Here is a 13751-nt window from a genome sequence, read left to right as displayed (position 1 = left end):
TAAAAAAAATGCGAAAAAGTTTGCAAAAATTAATAATTTTAAAAAATACTTCAACACTCTTACTTTATTAAAGATATTATTTGATACAACGTTTAAGTTCAATAATTAAACTTCAAAAAATAACCATGAATCTTAAGTCACATGTTTAGAGCCTATTGTAAGTTAAAATTCAAAAACTTTAAATACTCGAAATCATGATGTCACACCGTGAGAACTTCAACTAGTTTTTTTCACTTAGTATATCATATTTTGTATGTATGAATAGAATCACGATTCAAACGCACAATGAAAATATACTATAATATTATATACTCACCAACAACACATAATCACATTATTCATGACACCATCACAACTAACTTATATCTTTATCTCATGTAAACATAATTCATAGCATATAGAGTGCATATGATCTATCACTCAAAGTACTAATAATGCAAATAACTTTTTGAATGATGGACGCATAGACCAACTCTAACACCTGGACTAACTTTGGATTGATATAGGTAGAAAAGCCAAATACTATTCTACATATGGAAGAGTCTATTAAGAGTAATCTAATTTTCAACAAAAACATCCTAATAATATATATTTCTCCTTCACATAAGACTTTTTTTTTACCAATAATACTCCCAACATTTTTTCAATAGTCTATCTCATTTCTACCACGATACTACTACGACATGTTCTCTTATGATACAACAAATCGCATATAACAATTATTCAATATCAACATTATTATCTAACATATCTTTGTTCATATCTGTAACTAAATACATTACCATAGTATTTGTTGTTTTCGTCATCATTACTAATCTAAATAATCATTTACCAGTAATTGATTAACCTTAACTAATCTAATAACTAACTAACTTCTTATATCAATCCTAATTCACTATTAGTTATCTTCTATTAATCATTTTAAGTTTTTGATTATTACTCAATCCACTAGCCAATATTCTTAATTGTTTATCACAAACTTTTAACTACATATCAAATTATGAGACTATCCTAATCGATTAGCTAAGTTTGATAATCGGTTATTAGTCAACTTAATTTATTAATTTTTCAACCTAGCTAAACAATTAGTTATTATCTATTATCCATAATTTGATTCTTAGATTATTTATAGGGTTTCGTCACTTTGAACAATAAATATATATATATATAATTTACATGGTTAATAAACTTTAGGTGTTGATAAATTGTTTGAGCGTACTAAACTTTGAATGCTAATTAAAATAATCTTTAACTATAGTTCGTTTACCTATAGGTCAAACTCAAACTATCGTAGTTTAATTTTTCTGAAAATTAGAGAGATTAATACAAAAAATCTATATATATATATATAGAGAGGGAGATATATATATAGTGTTCATACATAGAAAATTTGAATTAAAATCAATGATAAGAGTACAATTAATAAATGAATGTATAATCACGGTAGAAGTATAAAATGTTCATGCATATATAGTTTTTGCAGGCTATTCATGCATAGTTAAAACTTACAAATACAGAGAGTGTTCATGCATATCAACAAACTAAATGTTAATTTTTGCTGTCCGTTTTAAGTTAATAAGTTTAATTTATGTAAAACCATTTATATAAAAAAAAGTTTTACACATTCATTCAGTACATAGTATGTTGTCAAGTCATTTGATGAGTTAAAAAAATATGACTTATGATACTCATTAAATAATACAACAACACGCCATTAAATCTTAGATATTTGTTGGGTTTGTTTTGGCTTGAGATGGATGCCAAGTGGGTTGTAGATGGATCTAAGAGTATCTCCAATGGTGAATTCAATATGGGTTTATTAAGTGGGGTCTACAGTGTCACATCATCTTGAAATAATCCATTTATTTTCTACTTAACTCACATGTTCATTAGATATGGTCTACCACTAACAAATCATTTATTTATTAGTATTCATAAATTAATAATAAAAAAAGATAACCGTATCAAAAGTACCGTTCCTTCGTGAGAGAACGGTGACGACAGCTTGACACATCTCCAACAGTGAACTCGCCAAAAACTGAAAGTTACGTAATTACACGTGGCGGACGAACTCATTTTGGCTACCGTTGGAGATGCTCTAAACATCCTCAGGTAAAATGTCATTAAGGTTGGTTCCGATTGCCCAGTATATAGGAGATTCGGTAAGAGACAAACTAATGTAGTTATTAATTATTTAATTAAGGCGCCTATCTCTAACTCGTGTTCCAAACTTTTTAGTGATGTTTTTGTTTATACTGAGCAGTTGATTTTTAATAAAATTAATTAGATTTTTTTTTATTTAAAAAAAAGCCAGCTCAAGAGAGATGCACCTTTGGTATCGCCAAAACCTATTTTTTACTTTAATTTTTAAAGTCTAATAATATATTATAAAAAATATTTTCCTACACGTGTCAATAAAAAAGACCTAAAAAAAATTTAATTTTAAATTTTTGGCAGAATCATTCTTCATTTGAATTGATATAGTATTTAGCGGCGTTAGAAACATATTTTGATAGTAAAGACACCATTTTTTAAAGCATCTTGTATTAAAGTCAGTATTGTTTTTCAGTCTTGTAAAATATCATAGTGAAACATTCGTCTTAAAATCTTATATAAATTAAATAAAAATGTTTTTGTTGCAAATTAATTATAAATTGATAAATTTTGAGACAAATAGTGAACACATATTGCTCATGAGAAATATTAGCTATAAAGTGAGAAATTACGAGACAAATAGTGAACATATTGCTAACATGAATTATTGAAGTGATAGTGTACACACTATTTTCTTCTTCAACTAAAAGATGAAAAATTTTACATGAGTTCTTGATGTTGTTGTAGAACAGTTGAAATGTCTTATTTTACTTTTTGAAAAATATAGAGAAAATAGATTTAAAAATGCTATTAATATACTACAGAAAATTTCTATAGTTATTAAATAAAATATTAATAATTTATTTATTAATTTTTGAAAAGGTCCTCTCTAATAGTTTCGCTTTAGATCTCATAATGTGTTTGATTGACTCTGAAAAAAAGTTGTATTACACATATCTTTAATCTTTGCAAAGACACTTTAAAGTCTGGTTTGTAGGTTAAGCATAATTTAAAAATTATACTTTTTAAATGAGTTGTTGTTAACAATTGAGTTAAAAAGTAATCATTCTTTTTAATTTTTACTTTTTTCCAACGACCATAAGACATAATATATATATATATATATATAATCATAACATATATAATCTTAAAGTCTATTTATATAAAAATAAATTAATTATATAATATTCTGAGTTATACTTTTTAAGAGATGTATTTTTTATTTGTGTTTATCTGTAGAATTTTTCAGATCTAATTTTTAATATATATATAATTGTGGTTAATCCTTTTGAAGATGGACGAAGAAACAAGTGTTGATAAGCGCCATAATCACGTCATAGCACAAATAATTTCATGCATCCTCTAATCAGAAATTTTTTGTAAAGAATTATTTGAATGGTAATATCATTAAATTTTTATATTAATTAACCACATATATTGAGTTATTGTACATATTATTAAATAAAGGTGATCACTTTTGACAACCTTGTGTTTTGTTGGGCATGCCACCCAACTTCAAATAATTTAATGTCACACCACTTTTTTAAATTTAATTCATTTTAACTAAATTGTAATTAATCACAATAATATTATACTTGATATGTATAAAAAATATTTGTAGTATCGATATATGTTTTATCTATTAATCGTAGTGGTTTATTTATATTTATTAATATTTTAAAAAATTAATAAAATTCAAAAAACTTAAAAAATAAATTTTAAAATATTGTTTTGTTTTGGAAAACTTGTATATGAAGTTTTCCAAAAGCCAATTATGTATTGGAGAGCTTGCCAATTAAGTTTTTCAGTACACAACTTTTCTCTTTTGTACTCGAAAACTTCGTTTTAAGTTTTTCGAAAATATATTGTGTCCCAAAAATCTTATTAAAAGTATTTTAGAAGTTACTGAAAAACTTTTTTACAGCTCCAAAAATGAGAAAATGGTAAAAAAAAAACTTACTTTAAATTGTGTAAAATAGTAAAAATAAAATTATTGTATTTATGATATTTTGAAAACTTTTTAGAGGTATAAGGTAAATTTTTCCTTGTCAAATTGACAGCTCTACTTGTAACCCATGATGCACATATTTTTTTTTTTGATATATATAGAATCATAAATAGCTAGCAAAAACTTCATTTTAACATGTATTGATTTTTTTTTTGTATTATCTCATCAAAATTGTGAATAACTTCTTCGCAAAAATTGACCGTTTCTATTGCATCATTTATCACATTTTCTTTCGTGTCTCATTCCTTTCTACTCTATTTCTTTATTCATTTTTCATTATTTACTTAGTTATCTCTCTATTTCACCCTCTTTCATCTTTTTTTACTATTTTTCTTTCTCACTCTCATCATTTACGTTAAAATATGTTTATTTAAAATAAGTTATGTAACATATTTAAAATAACTTGTGTAAAAAAATTGATACAACAATTATAATTTATTATAGGAACTATACATATTAAAAAAGACCACATTTGAAAAAAGACCACATATAATTTATTATAGGAACTATACATATTACCACTGGCTCTATTTGGCATGGCTGGAATGAATTTTCTGAACATTGGTCTTGGCATTGATCTCTTAAAAGCTTTTAAGAGAGAATGGAAGCCCCAGCAAGCTAATTATCATCAACATCATGAATGATATAGAAGAGAAGCTTCACGTACTATTCTTTTCGCCACTCCCTCTTTACTGAAAGAAAAAGATTGTAAAAATGATGTAATATCCCATATGCAGTGCTTGGTTGGACATGTCCATTATATATCTCTGCAAATTGCTACTTAAAAACAAAGTTTTTCGCCCGTTTTGTGTTCATAAGTACTAGATGTAATGTAGGATTGATAAAAAATACTTAAAAAAATTAAAATTTTATCTTTTATAATTAGTTCTAAAGTTAAAGGATGATTCTTTAGAGTATCGAAAAATATATTTGATGCACAATTAGTATAAAAAATTGTATTATTTTTGGGTATTATGTTACAAATTATTATTAGATATGCTAGATAGTATAAACTATTTACATGTATATATATATATATATATATATATATATATATGAAATTCAAAATTCTTAATAAAAATCAGTTCAACTCTGTTCATATCTTCTCAATTGTTGTAGAAAAATATGTATATTTTCAATCAAAATATATCAATATTAATATTAAAAAAAGTTTAATGGATATACATTATTAGTATCAAATAGTTTTACATTAACAGTCAAAAACTATTGATTGTATGATTATTTTATCGTGCAATTATAATAATATTATGATATAGCAAAATCAATGGCTCTTGTTAGCTGTTTACACTAACACTATGCAGTCCATTTTCTCATTAAGAAAACTGATTTTGTCTTTTATCACTTACGATCCATCTATATCTTGAACAGAATTAATATTAAATTACGAGAAAGTATTTATGTCGTGCAATGATCCATAGCAACAAAGGGGTGGTGGCGCAGTTGGCTAGCGCGTAGGTCTCATAGCTTCTGAGTAATCCTGAGGTCGAGAGTTCGAGCCTCTCTCACCCCATTCTTTTTTGCTTTTGTTGTATTCTTATACTTGCTTTCTTTGTCTTCCTTCAATTCATTCCTTTTTTGTCTTTTCAGCTGACGTAGGCTTTCCCAGTCAAATCCTCCGTCTAATAAACAATACGAACCTTTTTTTCATTTATTGATGAGTCTCATAAGTTCAATTTTTTCATAAAACAAAATTAACTATTAATTATTAATATTAATTATTTAAAAAAAAAACATAAAATCCTAACAGGGCGATTCAAAATACATGTATCTACACTACATAGAATCCAAATTCAATCAACACCCACTATTTTTTTTTTTGTTCTAAGAGTTTTTTTATATTTTTCATCGTAAAATATTATTTTTTATGTATTTGGAATATCCACTGCACTTGGAGGACGTGTCAAACCAGTATTTGTCGACATGAGATTTCCCTATCGATAGTAAAAGGTGTGTGGTATAGGACACGTATCTTTGTCCTAACTCCTAAGCACCGTCGCCTTTCCGAGGTACAAACAAAAAATATGTATGCACGCAAGAAGAAAAAAAATTACTGCCAGAATTAAATTTTGTTCATTTTTTGACACAAAAATTATACTTATACTTCTCTCGTTATATATAAGAGTTTAATGTTAAAATTACGATAATTAAAAAAATTAATTTAGTATTAAATTTATTAATAATTTAAACTATTTAATTAATTTTCCTTTAAAAAGAGAGAATTAATTTACATTGTTATTATATTCTTTTATAATATATTACGTAAAAAAATGTAATATAGTTAAGGATAGATAAGTAAAAAATAAATTAATACAATAGAAAAATGAAAATAAATCTTATAAAAGACACAAAATCTCAAGCTAGTTCTATATTTAAGGAATATTTTTTTAGACAATAATTTATTGAAATTGGCTACATATTTGTTTTGTCTTTTTACTTAACTTTTTTTTTTTGCTTAATCTTTTGATTTTTAATTAAATTTTATTAAACACATTTTCATTCACATTTAATTGTGTGTAACTTTTTTTAACGATAATTAATTTAATTTCTAAAATTTTAAGTTGTTTTTTGTAAGTAAAATTGTAAACCGATTAAAGTATGATATTTAAATTTAATAATTCAGAATTATACTGTGTCATAAAAATACTTAATTATATTAGTCCATTCATACAATTTTACGCATTAGATTAATGAGATGCAAAAAATTAATATGTTCAGATATTTTTATTTTATTTTAGAGACTATTTTAAAATATTACCAATTATGTCTCTAAATATATGACATTTTAAGAATTTTCTTTGTCTATTTTTACAGAACATCTTTCAATTTTTCTACCACGTTAATTATTTTTTACAAAAATATTCTTAATTATTATTATTATTATTATTATTATTATTATTATTATTATTATTATTATTGTAACTAGCAATAAATGTTATGGTAGAAAGATAAATTAATTATCTTTCAAAGCACAAACTTAAAAAATAATATAAATTATTTAATCTCTATAATTTAGAAATATATTGAAAGAATGTTTGATTAACTTATCAAAAATAGTTTTCTGTTTAAAAAAACAAAGTTTGTAATTTGTTTACTTTTAAGAACAAAAAAAAAACAGTTTAAAAAATTACAATAAAATGGCCAATATAAACTATGAGCATTCTCCAATTTAATGAAATAATTAGCTTATTTACTGAATTTTTTAATGTATGTAATAATTGGGTAATTGCGTGATTTATGTGAAATGAACTATGATAAGTTATCTGTTCACTTGAGGCAGAGAAGAAAAGGATGTTCATAATTCATAATTGATAAATGAAAATGTACCACAAAAACCACATATAGTACTATAGACGAGACGTGGGCACGCTATTTGCCTGTCATTGAACCTTTCTTACACATCCACTCCCTTTATTATAGATAAGTGTTTCAATTCTTCTAATGTTTTAGTAAAAGATATTTCATACCACAACACACAACTCTGCTAGCATAGCAATGGCTCAAACCATGTTGCTCATGTCTAGTGTCTCTAGTACCTATTCCGTCGATTTGAAGAAAGACCCTTTGCTCCAATTACAGTGTCAAAGATTGAGGCCTAAATTCTCTGATATTTCTTTCAACCCACTTAATTCTAATTCTAAGTCTTTTTCGTCACGCACATTCACAACTCTCGCTCTCTTTAAATCAAAGGCCAAAGCCCCTCCTAAGGTACTCATTTTCTATATTTATATATTTTATAATTTCTAATACAAATTTGTCTAATCCAAAGCTTCATTTAGGTTGTAAAGCCAAAACCAAAGGTTGAAGATGGTGTGTTTGGAACTTCTGGAGGATTTGGTTTCACTAAGCAGAACGAACTCTTTGTGGGTCGTGTTGCTATGATCGGTTTTGCAGTGAGTAAATTTTACCTCTCTATATCATATTTGTTTCTTGATACATTAACTTGTCTTATTTTCAATGCAATTCATATAATTTGTTTATAGATGTCATGATATAATTATTATACCAAACTCGGGAACGTAATGTCCAATTTAATATTATTATTATTTTTTTAAATGATGCTCAAAATATTGAAGGCATCTTTCATTGAAACAATATTAATTAGTTTTTAAAAAAAGAATGACGTGCAAAAATGATATTAAATCATTGAGATGAGAAGTCATGCACAAAAGGTTGTTGAGATTTGAGAATAGCGTTTAAAAATAGAGTTTGAGAAAATTAGAAAAGTAAGTAATAGATTAGAAGTTAAGCGAGTGATTGTTACATATTGCAGGCATCAATATTGGGAGAAGCAGTAACTGGGAAAGGAATTCTAGCACAATTGAATCTGGAAACTGGAATTCCAATTTATGAAGCTGAGCCACTTCTTCTATTTTTCATTATTTTCACATTGCTAGGAGCCATTGGTGCTCTAGGTGATCGTGGTAAATTTGTTGATGATGAGCCTAATACTGGAGGTGTTATTCCTCCCGGTAAAGGCTTTAGATCAGCTCTTGGTCTCAGTGAAGGAGGTAACTTTTACAATTATTTCATTCATATTTACCATTGCTTGCAATTCTAATTCTAATTTTGTTGAATTAATTAATCAGGTCCTTTATTTGGATTCACAAAATCGAACGAGTTGTTTGTTGGAAGATTGGCTCAATTGGGATTTGCTTTCTCTTTGATTGGAGAAATTATTACTGGAAAGGGAGCTCTAGCACAACTCAACATTGAGACAGGGGTACCAATCAATGAAATTGAACCATTAGTGTTGTTCAATGTTGCTTTCTTCTTCGTTGCTGCTTTGAATCCTGGAACTGGCCAATTTGTAAAAGATGAAGACGATGATTAGATTAGAATATACTAACCACTTTCTTTGTACTTAAAACAAAACTTCTTCTAGTATGTTTTTTCATCTATCATTAATGCATTCAGTTCATCATCTCTAATTGGATCTTACAATAAGATTATTCTATCACACCACTCACACTGACTAAAGAATTGGGCTACACCAATGTCTCACTGAGTTTATGTTCATTATTTTTATAAGTGTGGACTAAATTTAAGATCATAGGGAGTATAAATTTATGCTGGGAGTATTGTGTCTCTTTTTAAGTAGATAAAACTTTAAAATTCAATAAACAATTTAAAGGAGTTACATGTACATTTCTCTGATAACATTGGTGAGGGTTGGAATATGCAACCTGCATATTCAAGGAACATTTTCATGATATATGTTGCAATTTTTATTTGATTTAATTGAGATATTCTTCAAGTGTAAAAAAGTTTTAGTTAGCACCGCTCAATCCCGTTTTTCGTGACTCTTTCCTCTTTGCTTCATGGATGACACTGTCAAATTATGGACTCTCGATCGTCCCACTTCCATTCGCACTTTCAAAGAACATGCTTATTGTGTCTATTCCTCCGTTTGCAACCCTCATCACGCCGATGTTTTCGCATCCAATTCCGGTGATTGCACTATCCACGAATCAACCGCAACTTCGTGAGCTCCACTGCTCATACTACCACATGCAGCCTCACTGTAATTTTCAAATTGACATGGCTAGGGTTCTATTGCTCGATTAGGGTTTGATTGGGATTAGCTTGGGATTCTATAATAGGGGTAAAACAATGGTAGAAGTAGAAGAGATTTTGATTTTGATAAAAATGAAAAGCAAAGAGATTTTGATTTGGGGAAAGTGAGAACTCAAATGAAAAAGAAATGAGGGATAAGGGTGAATGAATTTTTCTCTTAGGTCCTTTATCTACGGTCAGTGAACGCAGTTATATGTCAATTTTTTTTAAATGATAATTGGTGGCACTTAATATGTAGCTAAAAGTAATTATACTGACAATATTAAAAGTTGAGTGTCACAATAGATAATTTTTTTTTGTAGTACAATCAAAATTCATATTCATCCAATGAATTTATTTTTCCACTTCTAATTTTAGCCCTGCAACCATCATATTTTTAAATATCTAATTATATGTCTAAGTAATGAGATGAGTTTAGATCTATATGTGAAAAAAAAATTACGATTAAACACATTAAAAAGTTTTATTTTTGTTTGTGTGTGTGAATTCATTATATTGTAAAAATCTACTCTCTTTTAATAAACTTAATCGATTTTAGTTCATTAAATATTTTTCAATTGACTGAAAACATTAAATATTATATGAAAATAGATTTAGCTAAACTGATATGAAAGGAAATTTGCCACATTTAAATAAAATAAAATAAAATAATGAAGGACCAGAATTGATGGTTATCATCACTTAATAACTTTTTAGACAAATTAAATTTCCCTTATACAACTTTTCAATATTTTTATATTTAATGATCATGCATACCAAAACTTAGGTTTCAAATAAAAAATGCATACCAAAACTTTTTAAAAACTGAATACGAGTGAGTAATTATAGTCTTGTAGTGAAAATTTTAGTTTTTGTATTTTGAAAAATATATCATAGAATTGAATTAATTTGACAAAATATCAAATATTGATGGTTCTTTCAAGTTTAATATTGATGATTCTTATCACGACACAAGAGACATTGTTGCTTGTGGATGTCTTATCAGAACCGGGCCATAGCCCGTGCAAACTAGAATACTTCATAGGACCTCAAAATTTTAAGGGCACCAAAATATTACATATACATTATTAATGTTTACAAATTATTAGATGTCTTGCAATGATCTAGTGACATAATGCAATGTTTTCATGCATGTGGTCCTGAGATGAAAACGACTCTGGTTCTCATCATAAACCATAAAAGAGTTTTTATTTATGGTTCTCATGTAATCTTGGTTGAGTTACCTCTGCACTAATTAAACTTTAGGGCTAATTCATGGTTTCAAAATAGCCTACAATTTGGGTTTTACTACTATATTGGTGGAAAATGACTCTTTTAATGTGCTCAACATGATTCGGTAAAAGAAGATGGCGGATAACCTCTGTCCCATATCTCTTTTTCAAGAAGTTATCTTTCTTGTGGATCATGATGAATTAAGATGAGGGATTAATCACGTCTATCCTGAGATAAATTGGTATCTTGACAAAGTAACTAATCTTAACTTTAGTGGAGATTTTAGTATTGTTGATGTACATACTTCACCTTCTAATTTATTGTTTCATCTTAGTAGAGCAATGTATTTCATTTGATGTATCTCTTAATTTATTTTTTATAAAAAATAAAATAAAATACTATCAAAATTTTATAAAAATTAATATTTTTAATTTATTCAATAAAAATGATTGATTTAACAGTTTGAATGAATAAAATATAATATTTAGAAAGAGATATTAAAAATAGTAATTAAAGTAGGAGTGGTACTTGAGTGAACGTATCCGAGTAATTTAGTGAGGTGATATGGATTAGGTGGAGTCAAAGTCGTCCCGTGTGGTGTCATGGGCCACTTTCATTCGCTCCCTCACAATAATAACTTGCCAGTTTCCTTTTCTTCTTCGCTCCCTGTAACAATAATTTGTGTGTGGTTCTTTCTCATTCTCATCACACACTCATAATGGAAAATTCTGTGCTTCACAATCACAACGTCGATGTTCACCACACTTCAACATCCTCTTTTTCTTCTTCTTCTTCTTCTTCTTCTTCTTCTTCTACTCGTAGTCAAAGGGATGTCCGCTACAGGTTCTCTCTCTCTCTCTCTCTCTCTTTTCCGTGTTTCTTTTGTTGCTAGACCCTTTGAAATAGGAATACCATCTTCATTTTTTAATGTGTCTAAAACCAGTATGTTGAAGGGTGAGTAATACACTAATTGTGAAAGTAAGCGAAGTAAGAAAACATCTTTAAGTTAATGAAACGATTACTTTTCAGTATTTGATGACGATTTTGATCTATGAACCACCAACAAAGACATCAATACCAGATACGTTACACATAAACACCGGTAATAGTCTAAAAAAATAAATAAAAGTGATCAAAGGTAGCATTAGTTGATATTGTGTTATATTCAATTAATTAATTTATCAAATTATTGGTGTGGATGCATTAGTGTCATGTCCGTATTAGAATTCGTGCTTAACAGTTTGTCTTTATCAGAGACACCGATGTGTGTTAGACATCTGGCACACTTGAATCGAGAGAATTATTTTCATCAACATTGAAATTGAAATGGGAAGGAATTCATTCCATTTCATTAGCATTGAAAAGGAGCCACAGTGTGATCACATATTCATAATTCCTATGTTGTTCATGTCATCACATCATATAACTTACATTAAATAGTTACTTTGTTCTTCAAATTCTGTTTTTTTTTTTTTTCTCTTTCTCTTTACAATTACAATATCAAAACATGTACTATGATTTTTGCAGCTGTGGTTCGTGCGGGTATGACCTCAACCTTTCCTCATCCAACCGAAACATATCAGTGATAGATTCAAAATACAAAAAATCAATAAAGAGAGGTATCATATCATTCTCCAACATTGATGACACAAGATTCACCCAAGCTGATGAAATTCATTGTGCTCCTCATTTTTCTAAGAAATCATGGAGTTTATTCCGTCCAAAATCCAAGCTCCTTTGCCGCAAGTGTTGCAATCATATCGGTTATTCATACAATGGTTACAATTCATCATTTATTCTAGTATCAAATGGAGCAGAACCATCTCCTTCCACTGAAAAGCAATACAGCATTCGCATTTCTGCCTTGCAGCCTATATTTTCCCAACAATATGGAAATGGAATCTCTCTGTTGCCTTGAAATTTTACTTACATGCTAGATATTGCATTGTTTCTTCCTTTATATATACTAAATTATAAGAATCACTACCAACAAGGATTTTCTTTTTTTTTTTTACCAAAGTAAGATGTTTCCACTGTTTTACAATATTTGTGTGGGCATAACTTCTGCCATTTAACAATTACTTGAATAAATATTCATTTTGGCTTTTGAAAAAAAAAATGTTTGAGTTCATTATATATACATAAACCTCTGTTTATGCCTGGATTTTTGTGTTTCCCCTTCTCAATTCTCATGTCTCTCTCAAATTCAATCAACTAAAGTTTTATTTAATTGTATGTTTGTTTTGAATTCTGTGCTCCTAATATTCAATCTAAGACTAAAATTATTGTACTAATAATTAAAATTGCTAATTATACGAAGAATTTAAAACTCAATCCTAGTCAATAAGAAATTATGTTTTGGTATCAAGTCATAATGATACATTTGTTTTTTTGTCAACTGAGAAATAATACAACATAGATGAGATTGTTATCTTGCGGTTCAAACTCGTAACTTCGCACCTGCGAATTTCTTTATGTTTTCATCTACATATAAAAATAAAATAAAATAAAAAAAGTTGGTTTACTTACTTTGGGCTGATTCCCACTTTTTGGACCTTGGTCAAATTAAAATCATCATCTCATGGACATTTACAACCAAAAAAGGGTACCAGTAGTTTGGCAAAAACAAAAATCCAAGCAATATAAGAGTCCATTTACTTCCGTTATTTCCATTTTCTATTTTTATTTATAAAATTAATATCGGAGACAGTATCATGAAAGTTTTTGAAATTGCATTTTAAAATTATAGTGAATATTTCTGAAAAATTTTAAAAATTGTCAAAAATATTATTTTCAGTGTTTTAAGAAATACATTCTCTCTAGTTATAGCTTTTATCTTCTC

General features: G+C 27.7%; 2 protein-coding genes and 1 non-coding gene across 3 annotated transcripts; all 3 read left to right on the top strand.

The window, feature by feature from the left end:
* Positions 1-5548: 5548 nt before the first annotated feature.
* TRNAM-CAU (transfer RNA methionine (anticodon CAU)) lies at positions 5549-5633 on the top strand. The gene is given in 2 exon segments: positions 5549-5586; positions 5598-5633. It is a non-coding gene; the product is annotated as a tRNA-Met (tRNA).
* Positions 5634-7445: 1812 nt separating this feature from the next.
* On the top strand, positions 7446-9051 carry LOC101506978 (photosystem II 22 kDa protein, chloroplastic). Its single transcript, XM_004502411.4, has 4 exons — positions 7446-7828; positions 7900-8013; positions 8394-8631; positions 8710-9051. The coding sequence occupies exons 1-4, from the start codon at positions 7616-7618 to the stop codon at positions 8952-8954; spliced, it is 810 nt and encodes a 269-aa protein (XP_004502468.1). The 5' UTR covers positions 7446-7615; the 3' UTR covers positions 8955-9051.
* A 2436-nt stretch (positions 9052-11487) lies between these two features.
* Positions 11488-13073, top strand: LOC101506646 (uncharacterized protein At4g08330, chloroplastic-like). Its single transcript, XM_004502410.4, has 2 exons — positions 11488-11752; positions 12437-13073. Exons 1-2 carry the CDS (start codon positions 11628-11630, stop codon positions 12825-12827), a joined length of 516 nt encoding a protein of 171 aa, XP_004502467.1. The 5' UTR covers positions 11488-11627; the 3' UTR covers positions 12828-13073.
* The last annotated feature ends 678 nt before the right edge of the window (positions 13074-13751 follow it).

The sequence above is a fragment of the Cicer arietinum genome, chromosome 5 (assembly GCF_000331145.2).
Source record: "Cicer arietinum cultivar CDC Frontier isolate Library 1 chromosome 5, Cicar.CDCFrontier_v2.0, whole genome shotgun sequence".
Lineage (NCBI taxonomy): Eukaryota > Viridiplantae > Streptophyta > Magnoliopsida > Fabales > Fabaceae > Cicer > Cicer arietinum.
The sequence above is the reverse complement of the archived record's forward strand: the minus strand, read 5'-3'. Positions and strand labels throughout refer to the sequence as shown.

Excerpts from the sequence above, each read along its gene's own strand:
- LOC101506978 (XM_004502411.4), top strand. The coding sequence starts at position 7,616 with ATGGCTCAAACCATGTTGCTCATGTCTAGTGTCTCTAGTACCTATTCC. Across the intron at positions 7,829-7,899 it reads AGGCCAAAGCCCCTCCTAAG|GTTGTAAAGCCAAAACCAAA; the intron begins GTACTCATTTTC and ends AGCTTCATTTAG. Across the intron at positions 8,014-8,393 it reads TTGCTATGATCGGTTTTGCA|GCATCAATATTGGGAGAAGC; the intron begins GTGAGTAAATTT and ends TACATATTGCAG.
- LOC101506646 (XM_004502410.4), top strand. The coding sequence starts at position 11,628 with ATGGAAAATTCTGTGCTTCACAATCACAACGTCGATGTTCACCACACT. Across the intron at positions 11,753-12,436 it reads CAAAGGGATGTCCGCTACAG|CTGTGGTTCGTGCGGGTATG; the intron begins GTTCTCTCTCTC and ends TGATTTTTGCAG.